General features: G+C 39.7%; 1 protein-coding gene across 3 annotated transcripts; it reads left to right on the forward strand.

Annotated features, from left to right (window-relative positions):
* The first annotated feature begins 9651 nt into the window (after positions 1 to 9651).
* Positions 9652 to 15114, forward strand: MAGEB16 (MAGE family member B16). Of its 3 annotated transcripts, none has more exons than XM_055269387.1 (2): positions 9652 to 9864; positions 13472 to 15114. In XM_055269387.1, the coding sequence occupies exon 2, from the start codon at positions 13538 to 13540 to the stop codon at positions 14510 to 14512; it is 975 nt and encodes a 324-aa protein (XP_055125362.1). In that variant the 5' UTR covers positions 9652 to 9864; positions 13472 to 13537; the 3' UTR covers positions 14513 to 15114. The 3 variants fall into 3 exon arrangements, with proteins under 3 accessions (XP_055125362.1, XP_055125363.1, XP_055125364.1); XM_055269388.1 differs by having other exon boundaries at positions 9652 to 9728; XM_055269389.1 differs by lacking the exon at positions 9652 to 9864 and adding an exon at positions 10063 to 10161.
* Positions 15115 to 15569: the final 455 nt, after the last annotated feature.

A 15569-nucleotide genomic window follows, 5' to 3' on the forward strand; every position in this document is an offset into this window, starting at 1 on the left:
AGGCAAAAAAAAAAATAGATGTCATACATGAAAAAGAGAATAGGCACATTGTGATGTAATGGCATCTAGACGCTAAGATAGTAAAAGTCAGGCATAATAAATTTTTAATTTCTGGGCTAATTCTTTAATAAATAATATCAACTAGCACTCAACACCCTGCAAACAATTTAAACATTGAGCTTGAGTGTAAATGATTGGTTTTCGATTATTAGAGTGTCCTCATATTCATCCCAATGATCATTAAAATATGTATATATTTTTTAAAAGTACTTGAGGTTTGCTTGTTAGCAGTGGCGAATCTCTATGGGTCTGCAACAACCTCAATTCTTGCCTCCTCAGAAGAAAGGATTCAACCGAGGAGCATAAGACAGAGGGAGAGATCAAGGCAAGTTTTAGTACAGGAGTGAAAATTTATTAAAAAGTTTTAGAGCAGGAACAAAAGGAAGTAAAGTACACTTGGAAGAGAGCCACACAGGTGACTTGAGAAATTCAGGAGCATGGAGTTTTATACATTGGCATGCTGTCAGGGTCTTGTGTTGCTCCATCCCTGATTCTTTCCTTGAGGTGGGCTGTTCACACGCACAGTGGCCTGCCAGCACTTGGGAGGTGTCGCACGCACAGTATGTTTGCTGAAGTTGCGCACACGCTCACTTGAAGTGTTTTTCCCTTACCAGTTCCTAGAGGAAGGTCATATACCAGTTAAACTCTGGCATTTTACCTCTTCGTGCACATGCTTAAGCCCACTGTCCCAACTCCTGAGATCTTATCAGGAAGCTGCTGGTCACCAGTTTCAGGTGTTTTCTATCTATTGGGAGCCTGTCATTCTCTGGTGTGGGCTGCAACCAATTAATATTTCAGAGAGACAGTTTAACAACCACCTGACCATCTCCTGATGGTCACCTGACATTCCTGATGGGTGAGAGGGGGCCCTCTCCTCCCCTGCTTATGTCTGCATAATTACCTACTGTAACAGACTGTGATGGATGATTTAGAATATTTAAATCATCAGGGTCTTTGGAAACTAGAAGTATGCAAAGAAAAATCAATTAGGTTAACCATAAGATGTAACTGATAATTTATTTTGTAAATATAAATACCAAATATAATACATACCCTGAGTAATGCAAAATCATACATAGACATGTTGTATTTGAATGGCATTTATCAAATAGTTCTCATATTCTTAATATTTGTTATGTTCAAAGATTCCCATTGCTACAAGTCTCCATTGCATTTCCCCAGTTCATTTCTTTCTCAGCTCTGGATACTTTTCCCTCTATGTCCATGAAATTTAAAGGGAGTCCATCCTTTAGGTTCACTTAAGGCATTAATTCTCACAAAATAGTTCTGCAAGGAATATTTAATCTTTGTTTCAATAAATTATATTTCATGAACCTGAACCTTCAGGATTGCCTACAGATACTATCAAAAGAATAATTTTGTTAAATTAATAAATGCCAATATTTATGTGATGTATACATGTGTGTATCTGTGTATATATATTATAGTTATGTACTTACATAACTAGTACAAGTGCCAATTCAGACCTCTACTCTGACATTTAGTAACAAGAGGTGTGGGATATTGGGCAATTTTTTAAATGTTTCTGTGCTTGATCTTTTTTAAATGAGGATGCAAATAAGATTACAATGAGAATTAAATATGAAAATGTACATAAAGCACATGTTCCTTACATTTGGCATATAGTAGATGTTACATAAGTTATAAGTATCAATATGTAAATATAATGTGTTTACCATGCATATATGCATATACATATATGTAACAAACACAAACATGCACTTATAAAAGAAATAGAAAGAAATTAATGAATATATTAACTCTACTGGGTTTATCTGATGACAGTTTGTATTTTTCATCATATTTGGATACAAATTTCACATTTTCAATTATGTGCTGATCTCTCAGGTACAATCAGAAAGAAATGATAAATATTTGTTCACTTGGAAAACTGGTTTTAATCTGACACATTAGAGTTCAAGTAATTATCAGATATAATTTCTTCATAATGAGAGCTTTAAATACTAGAATAGGCTACTACTTGTATGAAAGTTTGTTTTTTGGACACCTTAATACTTTTTACCTTTTTAATGTTAATTTAACAGAGAAGAATAGACCTCAGATTTTTCAAGCCCTGAGAGCAAGCCCAGTGGTTCTATGATTATATGGAAGTCAAATCCTATTATCAAAGGTGTGCTTCATAATCAAAATATAAGAAACATGACCACTATTGTACCTGGAAAACTGGTGGGCTTTTCCCTAAGGGATTTTTTTTCTGTGATTTCGTTGATAATATGGATGTAGATGAGCATTTTTTTCTTATATTTAACTTAAATTGGCTATACTTCCAAACGTGACTATTCATATTTGATCAAATATATATATGAATTTACATATAAATATATATTCACAACCACAGTCTAAAGACAAAAATCATCCATGTTGACTCCAAAAGCTCCAACTGATTCATTTTTTTCATATTTAATATTACATTATATAATTGTAGCACATTCTCCATATTAAGAACACTTTTTTTGTATCACAAAGTGCTGCTAGAAGCATTCTAATACGTTTTTCATGTGCCTAAATGCAATAATTAGAATACATACCCCAAAGTGAATTTAATATTCCATAGAAAATTTGTATATTCAAATGAACATATTAATGATAAATGGCTCTAGAAAATGTTTGTATCAATTTACTCACCACCAATATTCCTTATCAACATCTCTTATTAGTAGACTCTAGCCATTTAGGTCTCTTTCTTGCCAAATAACTGCTCATTTTTAGTCCACCTTTTGCTATAAAATTGTCTTTTTTCTGAATTGATTTTTAGTTTTGTATATATTCTAAATATCAATGCATTGTTACATATATTCATTTAAAATATTTTTCCACAATGACATCTTTCATGTTATTCAGCTTTATAAAATCTTTCATTAAAAAATTATACTCACAAAATGTTGCTGAAGAGTATTGTGTGCCATTACCAAGCTTTTCCTAAAACCCAGCTTCCTCCAGTGATGTGCACGTCATCTAGTTTCCCCAATAGTAACACCTTATGTTACTATAGTACATTATCCAAACCGGGAAATTGACATTGACACAATAAAATAACTACACTAGAGACCTTACATGTGTTTTATCAGTTTTTGCATACCTTCTTGTTTTGGGTATGTCTTTTTGTATAATTCTACAAATTTTGTGTAGATTCACATATATATGTGTCTACAGATTATATCTGTATGGATTCATAGAACTCCTACCACATTCAAAATACAGAACTTATCAATTGCTAAAAGGAAGATTACTTGTACTATCAATTTATAGTAACATACACTCCTTCCTATTTCACAAATCCCTGGCAAAAACCGATCTGTCCTTCATCTAAAATTATGTCTTATCAAACATGTTATATATATATTGAATCATATAGTGTGTAACCTTTAACCATTTATGTTGAAATAAATAAATATTTCCTAGAACTTGCAAAGATAAGTATAAATAAATATTTCCTAGAACTTGCAAAGTGAAGTGGTTTTTTTTTTAGAATTCTGCCTACCAAGTTAGTGTTTGTATACTACATCATATTCCTTATTTTTAAATTGCTTATGTCACTATTTTTTTGCCTATGTCATTATTTTATACAGCACATAGTTACATCATGTTAATTTTATCCATCTGTAATTTTTCTTAATTAGTGCATTTAGAACATTCATATTTAACATAATTATTCATACCTTAAGATTTATGTCTGACACTTTATTCGCTGTTTTGTTTATTCCCACTGCTTTTCTTTCTGTTTCCCTTTTCCTCACTTTCTGCAGGCCTTTAAATTTTATCTATAACTTTTAGTATATCTCTTCTTTTACTTTTGAAATTTATTTAAAATTATGCTTTATGTTTGAGGACTAAGAGAACCATCATATCATATTCATGGCAGTACAACAGAATACCTCCCCTACTGTAAGTCCTAGGAAGCTGAATGCAGAGTAAGGCAGAGGCGTTCTTCAAAATTTCCTATGAAGGAACAGAAGTGAGGGTCTTGGACTAAGAGGTGTGGCCTCAAGTGACCAGAAAAAGGAATCGTGGATCCTCTCAGGGGCCAAACTAAGGATCCTGAGCGAAAACTGATGCAACCACCCAAACCAGAACAGAAGTTGGCCTCTAGGCCTTAACCTACCTGCTGTGGCTGTGTTGGGAGATCACAGAAAAAAATGTAGCCAGATGAAACAGCCTTCATTTCCTCCTAGGAAAGTGAAGGGCTTCTTCAGGGAGCTGCAGGTCTTTTTTTTTTTTTTTTTTTTTTGAGTTGGAGTTTCACTCTTGTTGCCCAGGCTGGAGTGCAATGGCACCATCTCGGCTCACCACAACCTCTGCATCCCAGGTTCAAGTGATTCTCCTGCCTCAGCCTCCCAAGTAGCTGGGATTACAAGCATGTGCCACCATAACCGGCTAATTTTTTTTTTTTTTTTTTTTTTTGGTAGAGACTGGGTTTCTCCATGTTGGTCAGGCTGGTCTTGAACTCCCGACCTCAGGTGATCCACCTGCCTCGGCCTCCCAAAGTGCTGGGATTACAGGTGTGAGCCACTGCGCCCGGCCAGTGAGGCGTAGGTCTTAATATGAGGAAATAAGCCTGAAGTCAAAAGGGAGAGAAACACCAATCCCTGACAGAACTGAAAGCAAAGACTTTGAGTGAGGACTGAGGTACTACCCACTTTTAAATAGAGGTAGCAAAGAAGAGTCTGGCCCTGCCCTTATGGCCAGCCCTTGAATACCCTAGGCTGGCCTGTCAGGCTGAAGCTCCTCTTCACTTTTTAATATTAGGTCTAAGGGAGGTGAGATCCATGATCCGAAGGTGCAGCCACTGGTTACCCAGACCCTACATGGAGTCAAGGTGGGGACTTTCATTGAGAACTGAAGACCCCAGTAGCTCAAGACAGAAAGGGTGCCACAGATCTGTCAGCATTGGGTACCACATGGCAAGGATGGTGTCTGAAGCACCACTTCCTTTTATCTCTGAGAAAAGCCTTGGTTTGAGGTGTCAACTTTAGAGCAGCAGAAGGGAGGAGACCTAAGCCTTGCCAATCATTGATATGATAATTCTGAACGTGAAATGACAAGACAACCTCACCCAGAATAGAAGGGATCCCACTGTCAGTCCCTGCTGTCACCCCAGTATACCTCAGACAGGACTGGCAGGCTGCAACCTAAGGCTCACTACAACTTCTTTCTGGGGTGTATAGTTTCCTAGGACTACCATGACAAAATACCACACATTTGATGGCTAAAAACAACAGAAATTTATTCAAGTTCTGGAGGCTAGAAGACCAAAATCAAGGTGTCAGCAGTGTTGGTTCCTTCTGGAGACTCTAACAGAGAATCTATTCCATTTTTCTTTCCTAGCTTCTGACTTATATCACAAGTTCTTAACTAGAACGGATTTTTAGTAATTCGAAATATCTGATAGAGTAAAGCACATTTTGTTTTTTTTAAGAGGATATGGGAGAGTTTTGACCATTTGCAAATTAATTTAAATTTTATAATCAGCTTGTCAAGCCTCACAATGTAACATATACACAGAGACTCACACACAAACCTTTAGGGTTTTATTTATGGGAGAAAAATTACAGTCATCCATAGTTTGAATTTGAAAATAATTAACATGTTTAAAATATTGAATCTTCTATCTACCAACATATAACATTTCTCTCTTTAGTTAGGCCTTGATTGACTTATACATAGTAGCTGTGTATTTTTTCCATTGAGTTGTTACAGTTTTTACATGCCATCGAGTTATATTTACTTTTAGGTACCAGGTATTTTGTTACGGTAGTTTACAAATGATATTTAATTTCATTTTCATACTGTTTGTTACCACAGAAACAAAGTGTATTTTTGTATATTAATCTTATTGTCAGAAACTTTATAAACAATTTTATTGATTAGTTTATCATTAGATTTTCCTCATAAATTCTAATCCTCTGTTAATAATACCAACTTTGTTTCTTATTTTCCAAGAATAATTCCTTAGATTTCATCTGTTTCCCATTACTTTCCTAACGTAGTATCTTCATTAAAATATTGACTAGAAATGATGATAGCAGGCATCCTGTCTTCTTCCCAATTTTATTTTCTTATTTTTATTTATTTATTTATTTTTGAGACGGAGTTTTGCTCTTGTTGCCCAGCCTGGAGTGCAATGGCAGCGATCTCGGCTTACTGCAATCTCCCCCTCCCGGGTTCAGGTGATTTTCCTGCCTCAGCCTCCAGAGTAGCTGCAATTACAGGCGCCCACCACCACATGGGTAATATTTGTATTTTTAATAGAGACAGGATTTTGCCATGTTGGCCAGGCTAATCTCAAACTCCTGACTTTGGGTGATCCGCCCGCCTCAGCCTCCCAAAGTGCTGAGATTATAGGCGTGAGCCACTGCATCTGGCCTTCCTCCCAATTTTAAAATAAAACTCTCAGTGTCTCCATATTGAGTATATTTACTGTAGATGTTTTGTAAATATCCTTTATCTAATTTGATAACATATCATTTATCATAAACACTAATTTTTATAAACCAGTTTAAAAACTGATATAATTTAAATTTTTTTTTTTGTTAATGTGGTATTCTCTTCTGTTATGTAAGCATGAAAACTTTCAGAGTAAAAAATTTAAAAGTATGTTTCTAACCCACCAGGAATTGATTTTCATGTTAAATGTGAAGGAGAGTTTCAGTCATATTTTGTTTTTAATATGGATATCAAATTGTTCCATTGTCATTTCTTAGTAAAAACACTGTTCTTTCCCCCATTTATTTGTAGTGGCATATTTTTTAACAAATCAGGAGACTGTGTATAACGGGTATGTTTTGACACTCTCTATTCAGTTTCTTTGGTCTACTTGACTATGCCTGCATCTTTACTACAAACTGTTATTTACTATATGTTTTAATAATCCTTAATATCATATCTTCTTTTTCTTTCTCAAGGGTATACTGTCTGTTCTTAGCCATTTGCAAGTCTATTTATATTTTAGAGTCAGCTTGTGAAGTTTGACACACACATGCACATATACACAGTCATTCACAAACAACAACTACGTGACTTTATTGCAAGAAAAGGATTATACTAATCAGTAGAATAAATTTGGGGAGAATTAATATGTTTACAATATTGAGTCTTCTATCTAAGATTGTATTATATTTCTCCAATTAGATCTTTAGAAATGTCTCTAAATAATAGCTGTATAATTCTTCCATATAATTTTTTTTTTTTTTTGAGATGGAATTTCACTCTTGTTGCCCAGGCTGGAGTGCGATGGCGTGATAGTCACTCACCACAACCTCCACCTCTCGGGTTCAAGCAATTCTCCTGCCTCAGTCTCCCAAGTAGCTGGGATTACAGGCATGCGCCACCATGCCTAGCTAATTTTGTATTTTTTTTTTTAGTAGAGATGGGGTTTCTCCATGATGGTCAGGCTGGTCTCGAACTCCTGACCTCAGGTGATCTGCCCACCTTGGCCTCCCAAAGTGCTGGAATTACAGGCATGAGCCACTGCGCCCAGCATCCATAGAATTTTTATACTTTACAAATTTTATTTACTTTTAGGAACTGAGTATTTTGTTATTGTAACTTACAAGTTATATTTTATTTAATTTAATCTTCATGCTATCAATTGGTACAGAAAAAAAGAGTATTTTTGCATATTAATATTATACCCAGGAACATTTAAAAATACTTTTATTGCTTTAATAGTTTTTCTTTAGTAGATTTTCCTCATATACATTCTATTTATGTTTAATGACAGAAACATTGATTCTTATTTTCCAATCCCAATCTCTTTGATTGCCTCTGTTTCCCATTACTTTATTATCTTCATGACAATAAAGAATAGAAATGGTGATAACAGGCATCTTTGCCTACTTCTCAATTTTAATGTAAAAGTTTTTAATATTTTTACATGAAGTATGATTTTTACTCTAGGGCTCTTTTGTAGATGTCCTTGATCTAGTTTAAGAAAACATATTTTTTATAATGAATGAGTGATGACTATTTTTATGAACCATTTTTTCTCTAAATTTGCGTATACTTTTTGTCATTTAATCTGTTAAGTGGTATGCCAATCCTGAACCTATTTGTCTCAGATCCATTCTTTACCCTTGCTCTGCTCTTTCTCTACTATGCAGAGCCTGACTCTCAATCCCTAGGCTCCCCCACATCTGAATGCCAACTGGGTTCTGCAATAGGAGGCAACAGTAGGAGATTAGAGTCCACAAAAATTGGAGGGGTCAGCAATTTTCTTCTTCTTGCTCTAGTTACATGATATATATATAATATTTTATAAATATTAATTACAAAAAGCAGAAGAAATTATTATATTCAATGATATTATACAAAATATAGGTGCAGAAGATATTCAAATATAAAATAACTACATACCATTATCTCAGAATAACCAATTGGTGGATGAGGAAAGGTTTGTACCTATAGTAGAATTTCAGTTAGTAAGCTAGGAATGAATAATAGAATGAGACAATTATCCTTGTATAGCCCCTAAATAGTATAGATAATGGATAAAAGTCATGATCTTCAGCACCACCAGTGTCACCAAAAGGGAGACCTGTACACAGGCATTGGGTATACCCAATGAAAGTACAAAGAATAATCTTTGGAGTGGTTTTGCCGAAGAAGAAATTCTTACTCTGAACAAGCTGCTACCATTAACTACTGATGACATGGGAAGTTTCAAGTATATTGGGTTCATTGTACTATCATTTCTACTATTGCATGTATTTAAGAATTTGTATCATAAACCATTTTACTATAAATATTATGTCCTTCAAGTTGAAAACCCAAGTGAAATGAACTAATTTTTAGCAAAATATAAGTGAATAAATAGGTTCATAAAACATACAGAAAAATAGTCAAACACCACAAACTGAAACTGTAGTCAAAGATCAAGCCATCCTCAAACAGTTTGAAAACCAGTTAGGTTTGAAGGCCAGTTGCACTATATATTCAGAGGAAAAAAAATTAGTGTATGGGTCACGTCTGTAATCCCAGCACTTTGTGAGGCCAAGGCGGCCAGATCACTAGATTAGGAGTTCAAGACCAGCCTGACCAACATGGTGAAACCCCGTCTCTACTAAAAATACAAAAGTTAGACGGGCATGGTAGCACACGCCTGTAATCCCAGCTACTCGGGAGGCTGAGGCAGGAGAATCACTTGAACCCGGGAGGCAGAAGTTGCAGTGAGCCAAGATCATGCCACTACACTCCTGCCACGGTTACAGAGCGAGACTCCGTCTCAAAAAAAAAAAAAAAAAAAAAAAAAAGTGTCTTATGGAAACTCATCCAAAAGATGCAAAAAGATTTTAAATTATTCAAAATATTTTTACAAGTTAACATTTTTTGATAGCAAAACCAGATAAAGGTGGTCCAAGTACAGGGGACTTGAACCAAGGCTATTCACAATTAGACAATATCCTAATTAAATTAACAGCATATTCAATATCGGAGTGAACAGGGCGCTTCACGCTTTCCACCCCGCCCCGCCCCTTTTGTTGGTCCTGCGAGGCCTCCGTCTGGGGTAACTGGATGTGATGCCCCCAGATTTCCTCTTCTGAGTCCGAGGACTGTGACGACCTTATCTGAGGAAGGTGCACCCTAGTCAGCAGAGGAACAAGTCGCTGCAGGCACTGTCAGGTGTCAAGGTAAAACTCTGAGACTGAGGGAAATAGAGCGCCCTGCAGATAAGAGCCCCAGGCCCTGCAGTCAACTCTGGGAAGCCGTGGGCTAGACTTTCAGGCTGAACCCACCCCACATTTCTCCCTCGGGAATCTGATTAAGGTGAAGGCCTTATTTGGGCAAAGGTAAGAGTCCTTAGATTTGCCCAGAGTCAAAAAAGTAAAAAGCCCTTGAGTGAGTACTGAAGCGCTCACCAGAGATCACTCACCACAGAACATTGGCGGACACTCTGGGTGACGGCCGGCCTGTTTGTCAGCCCTGCAAGGCTTGGGGCAAGGGCAGCCGGAAGTGTTGCTTGTTGACTTCCACCTGCGGGGTCTGAAGGAGGTGAAGCTTTAGTCTGATACAAGCAGTGTCGTGTCGGCAGAGGAAGGCATATCAGGCCCTGCAGGAGTCCACGTGAGGACCCTGAGTGAGTTTTTTTTTTTTTTTTTTTTTGAGACGGAGTCTCTCTCTGTTGCCCAGGCTGGAGGGCAGTGGTGTGATCTCAGCTCACTGCAAGCTCCGCCTCCCGGGTTCACGCAGTTCTCCTGCCTCAGCTTCCTGAGTAGCTGGGACTACAGGTGCCCGCCACCATGCACGGCTAATTTTTTTTTTTTTTTTTTGTATTTTTAGTAGAGACGGGGTTCCAACATTTTAGCCAGGATGGCCTCGATTTCCTGACCTCATGATCCACCCGCCTCGGCCTTCCAAAGTGCTGGGATTACAGGCATGAGCCACCGCGCCCGGCCTCTGAATGAGTTTTAAGGTTCTGCAGGCTCCACAAAAGAGGTTGTGCCACAGTGTCTAGGCCATGTTGTCATTTTTGGGTGTCCGTTCGTGAGGCGTTTGCTCATTTCCCTTGTGGGTGTGTCATAGAGATGAAGTCTTGGTTGGAAGGGGGCAGCATCGGTTAGCCGACTGGAGGGAGCACATTACCAGCTAGTTTCCAGTATGGGGACCCCGTGTGAGAATTATGGGATTAGCCAACCGATGACAGAGGAGGATCCAAGGAGCTTTTCCCCTCCCTGGGAGACTCACCCTAGGGGTGTCAAACGGAAGATATTGCTAATTTTCTCCTGGGGTCTTAGGGAAGTGAAGGTTTTGTCTGAGTATATTACATCAGGCCAGCAGAAGGAGTTCCAGGCCTTGGCAGGTTTCATCGAGTTCTGTCAGAAGGGAAAATACACTGCATAAAACTGTAGACCCACAAGTCACAGGGAATGTTTGGGAGACCCAAACAGAGATAGCCAGATGAGACATCCACACACTCCTCTATGGTGTTCAGTGAGAAGGAGGTCTTATTGTGAGGGAAAACTTAAGTCAGAAGGATAAGTCCCAGACCATGAAAAAGATCTGGGCCACATATTCTGGAACAGAGTGTTACCATGGGGCTGTTCTCTGCCCCTTTGGTCAGTCCTCGGAGACCCCTGATATGGGGGCCCACCAGTCAGAAAACTTCATGTAGTCCTTTTTGGTTTTGGGCAAGTGTAGGCCTTGGTTTGAGGGAGCTAAGTAAGGCCATCAGAGGGAAGATTCCCGGGTGCTTAAATGATTCAAAGTAAGGATGTGGACTTAGGACTGAGAGAAGAACCCACCCCAGAACATAGGTGGCCCCACAGTCTCCACCCATGGTGTCAGTCATAGGAGGCTGGATATCTAGATGAAGCGTCCCCTCACATCCTCCTTGGTGGTCACTGGGGGGTGAATCTTTAGCATAAGGAGGGAACATCAGGCCAGCGGAGAGGAGGAATCTCTCACAGTGCCAGGAGCCAAACTGTAGACATTGAGTATAGATGAAGGGGGCACCCATTCCAGTATATTTGGGACCTCCATGAGCTCCACTCTGCCTCTGAGTTCAGCCCTTGGAAGTCCAAGGCAGGAGTGGGAAGAATTCCCATACTGTCTTCATCTTCAGGGGTCTCGGGAAGTGAGTGTCATGGTCTGAATATCATCCTCAAGTCAATATGGGGGTAGGTGCATAAGGGGTACCGAGAGGTTAGGTGAAGACACAGACTTAAGATGAGAGATGTCTAATCTCTTCCTTTACAGTTGTCACAGGGAGATGAGATTTTTCTTTTTTCGGCAGGAGTGGCATTAGCTATCAGAAGATGGGGACTGAAGCTCAACCAGTAGTCAAAGTAAGGACCCTGAGTGAGGTCTCAGGGCACCACCCATCCCAGATAATGAGGACAGAACGTAGCCCTGCTTAGCCCTGCTGTCGGTTGTGGGAGGCTCTGGGCAGGGCTGTCAGGATGAGATATCTACTTATTTCCTGTTCAGCGAACTCAGGATAACAAAGGTTTTGACCTAAGGAAGTGATACCAGGTCCCAGATGCTTCCATTAGTCAAGGGAAGGACATTAAGTGAGGCTGATGGGAACACTCACCTCAGAAAAGAGTAATCTCCACAGAGCCCTGTCCTGCTTATTTCATACACTGGGGTCTTATGGAGGTGGTGGTCTTGAAATGAAGGCAAAAGGTTCAGATAAGCATTGGATTGGGTGTCCAGGAAGTGCAAGGAGTTAACATAGAGACACAAAGTAAGGACCAATAGGAATCCACTCCAGGATATATGTCGCCAAAGAGCCCTGATAACTTTTTCAGCCTAGGGAGAATTGGGCAGGGATCACGTGACAAGCACCCACTCTCTTCCTTTTTGAGGGTTTCTGTCATGTGAGGTTCTTGATTAGTGTACCTACATCATATCAGATCAGCAGACAAGGGAGGCCAGGGCCTGTGAAAAGTCACAGTAAGGACCCCAAGTAAGGTCCACAGAGGAAAAAGGACACAGGACACAAGGACAAAGAAAGCTTCACAGTGTACAGCCTTTGTTATTAACACTGTGAATCCCCAGTAATTGCAGATAGGTGGTGTCCTTTATCACTTCCTTCCCAGGTGACTCAGGAGGATGAGGTATTGTTGAAGGTGGAGAGTGGCATTAGTTAGTATACTGGTAAGTCACCATCACTAGCCAAGTCAAGGAGCCCGAATGAAAACTGAGGGCCACCCACCCCAGAAGAGCGGGGATTCTGAAGACTCAAGTACTGCACTGTTGTCAGCCCTGAGCGGGTATGGGTAAAGCTATTAGGTGGAGGTGACACCTCACTACCTCCTCCAGGGTCTTGAGGAGGTGGAAGCTTTTGTCTGAGGGGACAACATTAGGTTAACAAAAGGAAGGCTCCCAGGACCTGCCTGGATTCAAAGTAAGGCACCTGGGTAATAACTGAGGGGACTACCCATACCATTACAGTGGCTGTCACAGAATCTAGATCCTGCTGTCAGCTCTGGTAAACTCCAGGTTGGGTAACTGGAGGAGGTACCTGACACTTCCTTCTCAGTTGTCATAAGAGATTTGACTTTGGTCTTGGGGGCACAGCCCCACATTACCACAGGGGAAGTGGCACAGGCCCTATTAGATGCCAAGTTACTAGCACTTCTGGCCGTCAACTGATGACATTACCCTCCTCAGAACAACAGGAGCTGTACTGAGCCCAACTACAAGTGTCTACTGTGAACCTGAAAAATTCTCATGTTGGGTTGGCTGGCTGCACCCTGAGAATTCTCACTTCATCCTTCAGGTTCTTGGTAGACCCAGAAAACGGAATATCAGATCTGTGAGGCTCTATAACACTGCTGTCAGGAGAAGCCTATAGGCAGTGGCTTCCATCAGAGCTACAGCAGTTGAGTTTACCAGCTGAGGACATTTCCACCCTTTCTCTCTCCCTTAGGCAGTGATTCTTCATTGCCTGCCCTCGTGTCCACACTCCTGCTTACTGCCACCCACAAGGGTCATCATGTCTCAGGATCAGGAGAGTCCCCGATGCACACATGATCAGCACCTTCAGACCTTCAGTGAGACCCAGAGCCTGGAGGTTGCACAGGTCTCCAAGGCTCTGGAGAAGACCTTCCTCTCCTCCTCCCATCCTCTAGTGCCTGGCAAACTGAAGGAAGCTCCTGCTGCTAAGGCAGAGAGTCCTCTTGAGGTTCCTCAGAGTTTCTGCTCCTCTTCCATTGCCATCACAGCCACCTCATCAAGTGAATCTGATGAGGCTTCCAGCAGCCAGGAAGAGGAAGATAGTCCAAGCTCCTCAGAGGATACATCAGACCCCAGGAATGTGCCCGCAGATGCTCTCGACCAGAAAGTGGCTTTTTTGGTGAATTTCATGCTGCACAAGTATCAGATGAAAAAGCTAATAACAAAGGCAGATATGTTGAAGATTATCATCAAAGATGATGAGAGCCACTTCTCTGAGATCCTCCTGAGAGCTTCTCAGCGCCTGGAGATGATCTTTGGCCTTAATGTGATAGAGGTGGACCACACCACCCATTGCTATGGCCTCTTCATCAAACTGGGCCTCACCTATGATGGGATGCTGAGTGGTGAAAAGGGTATGGCCAAGACTGGCCTCCTGATACTTATCCTGGGTGTGATCTTCATGAAGGGCAACCATGCCATTGAAGAGGAAGTCTGGGAAGTGCTGAATTTGAGGGGAGTATATTCTGGGAAGAAGCACTTCATTTTTGGAGAGCCCAGAGAGCTCATCACCAAAGATTTTGTGAAGGAGAAGTACCTGGAGTACCAGCAGATGGCCAACAGTGATCCTGCACGATATGAATTCCTGTGGGGCCCAAGAGCCAAAGCTGAAACCAGCAAGATGAAAGTCGTGGAGTTTGTGGCCAAAGTTCATGGGTCTTACCCACATTCTTTCCCATCTCAGCATGCGGAAGCTCTGAAAGATGAAGAAGAGAGAGCTAGAGCCAGAATTTGAGTCAGGGCTGACTCCATTTCCACAGCCACTGTGAGTTCCAGTGCCATGTCTGGTAGCTTCTCCCATACCTAGTGAAGTCAAGGATAGATGTTTTATGTAACGTTTGCAGAAGGCAGTTAGTGTTCAAGGATGCAGGTCCAGGGTGGGGCTGGAGGAGAAATAGTATATATCATCTGTATGCCTATTTTGTATGTGTAACTTGACAATTTATTCTTTTATTTTTTAATGGCTATATTATTCAGATGATGTTTCTTTTAATAGAAGTTTAGGTAGTTTCCAGATCTCTTAAGTTTTGAATAATATTGGTCATCCATTTAATGTTTTTCATGAGGTTTAGTGGCATATGTTTTGCTAATTTTGTAAAACAGATTGGGAAACCATCTATATTGTGTTCTGATACAGGATGACATGACATTGCTAAGAACTCTGCTTTTAAATATCTGTTTAATGTTTCTGCATGCAGTTTAGTAGCAAAAGTTTTGTTAATTTTGTAAAACGGATTAGAAAACCATCCGTCTATATTGTGTTCTAGTATAGCATGACATGACATTGCTAAGAACTTTGCTTTAAAATATTTGGAATAAAAAATAGATAAAAGATGATCAGTGTATTACTGAATGCCTTTTAGTTTTTTGTTTTGTAAAATTAAATGATATATGCATTAATTTGCTTAACTTAGAATTATCTGAGAAATAGATCTCCATAAATTGCACAGCATCCTTACTATCTCTTTTATTCCCCAAACCTTAATTAAGCATTTGCTCTTTAGTAATAATCAGAATAATACTGGAATGCTAGGATAAACAAAGCCTAGGACCTCTCCTTATAATTCTAACTTATAGGAATGGAAATCTTAACAATGATGGTGGTGGGATATTTTCTAATATCTAAAGGACAAATAAAAGGAGTTAATAGGTAAGTTGGGGGGAATTGATATGAGACTGTCAAATATAGATGCCCTGAGGCAAAGAAATTTGGGGCTTTGAGAGATTAGAATTCTTTCAATGAGTATAATTTTTAATTTAATTCGGGCATGGTGAAAGATGAGGCTGAGAGG

Source organism: Symphalangus syndactylus, chromosome X, assembly GCF_028878055.3.
Source record: "Symphalangus syndactylus isolate Jambi chromosome X, NHGRI_mSymSyn1-v2.1_pri, whole genome shotgun sequence".
Classification (NCBI taxonomy): Eukaryota; Metazoa; Chordata; class Mammalia; order Primates; family Hylobatidae; genus Symphalangus; species Symphalangus syndactylus.

Excerpts from the sequence above, each read along its gene's own strand:
- MAGEB16 (XM_055269387.1), top strand. The coding sequence starts at position 13,538 with ATGTCTCAGGATCAGGAGAGTCCCCGATGCACACATGATCAGCACCTT.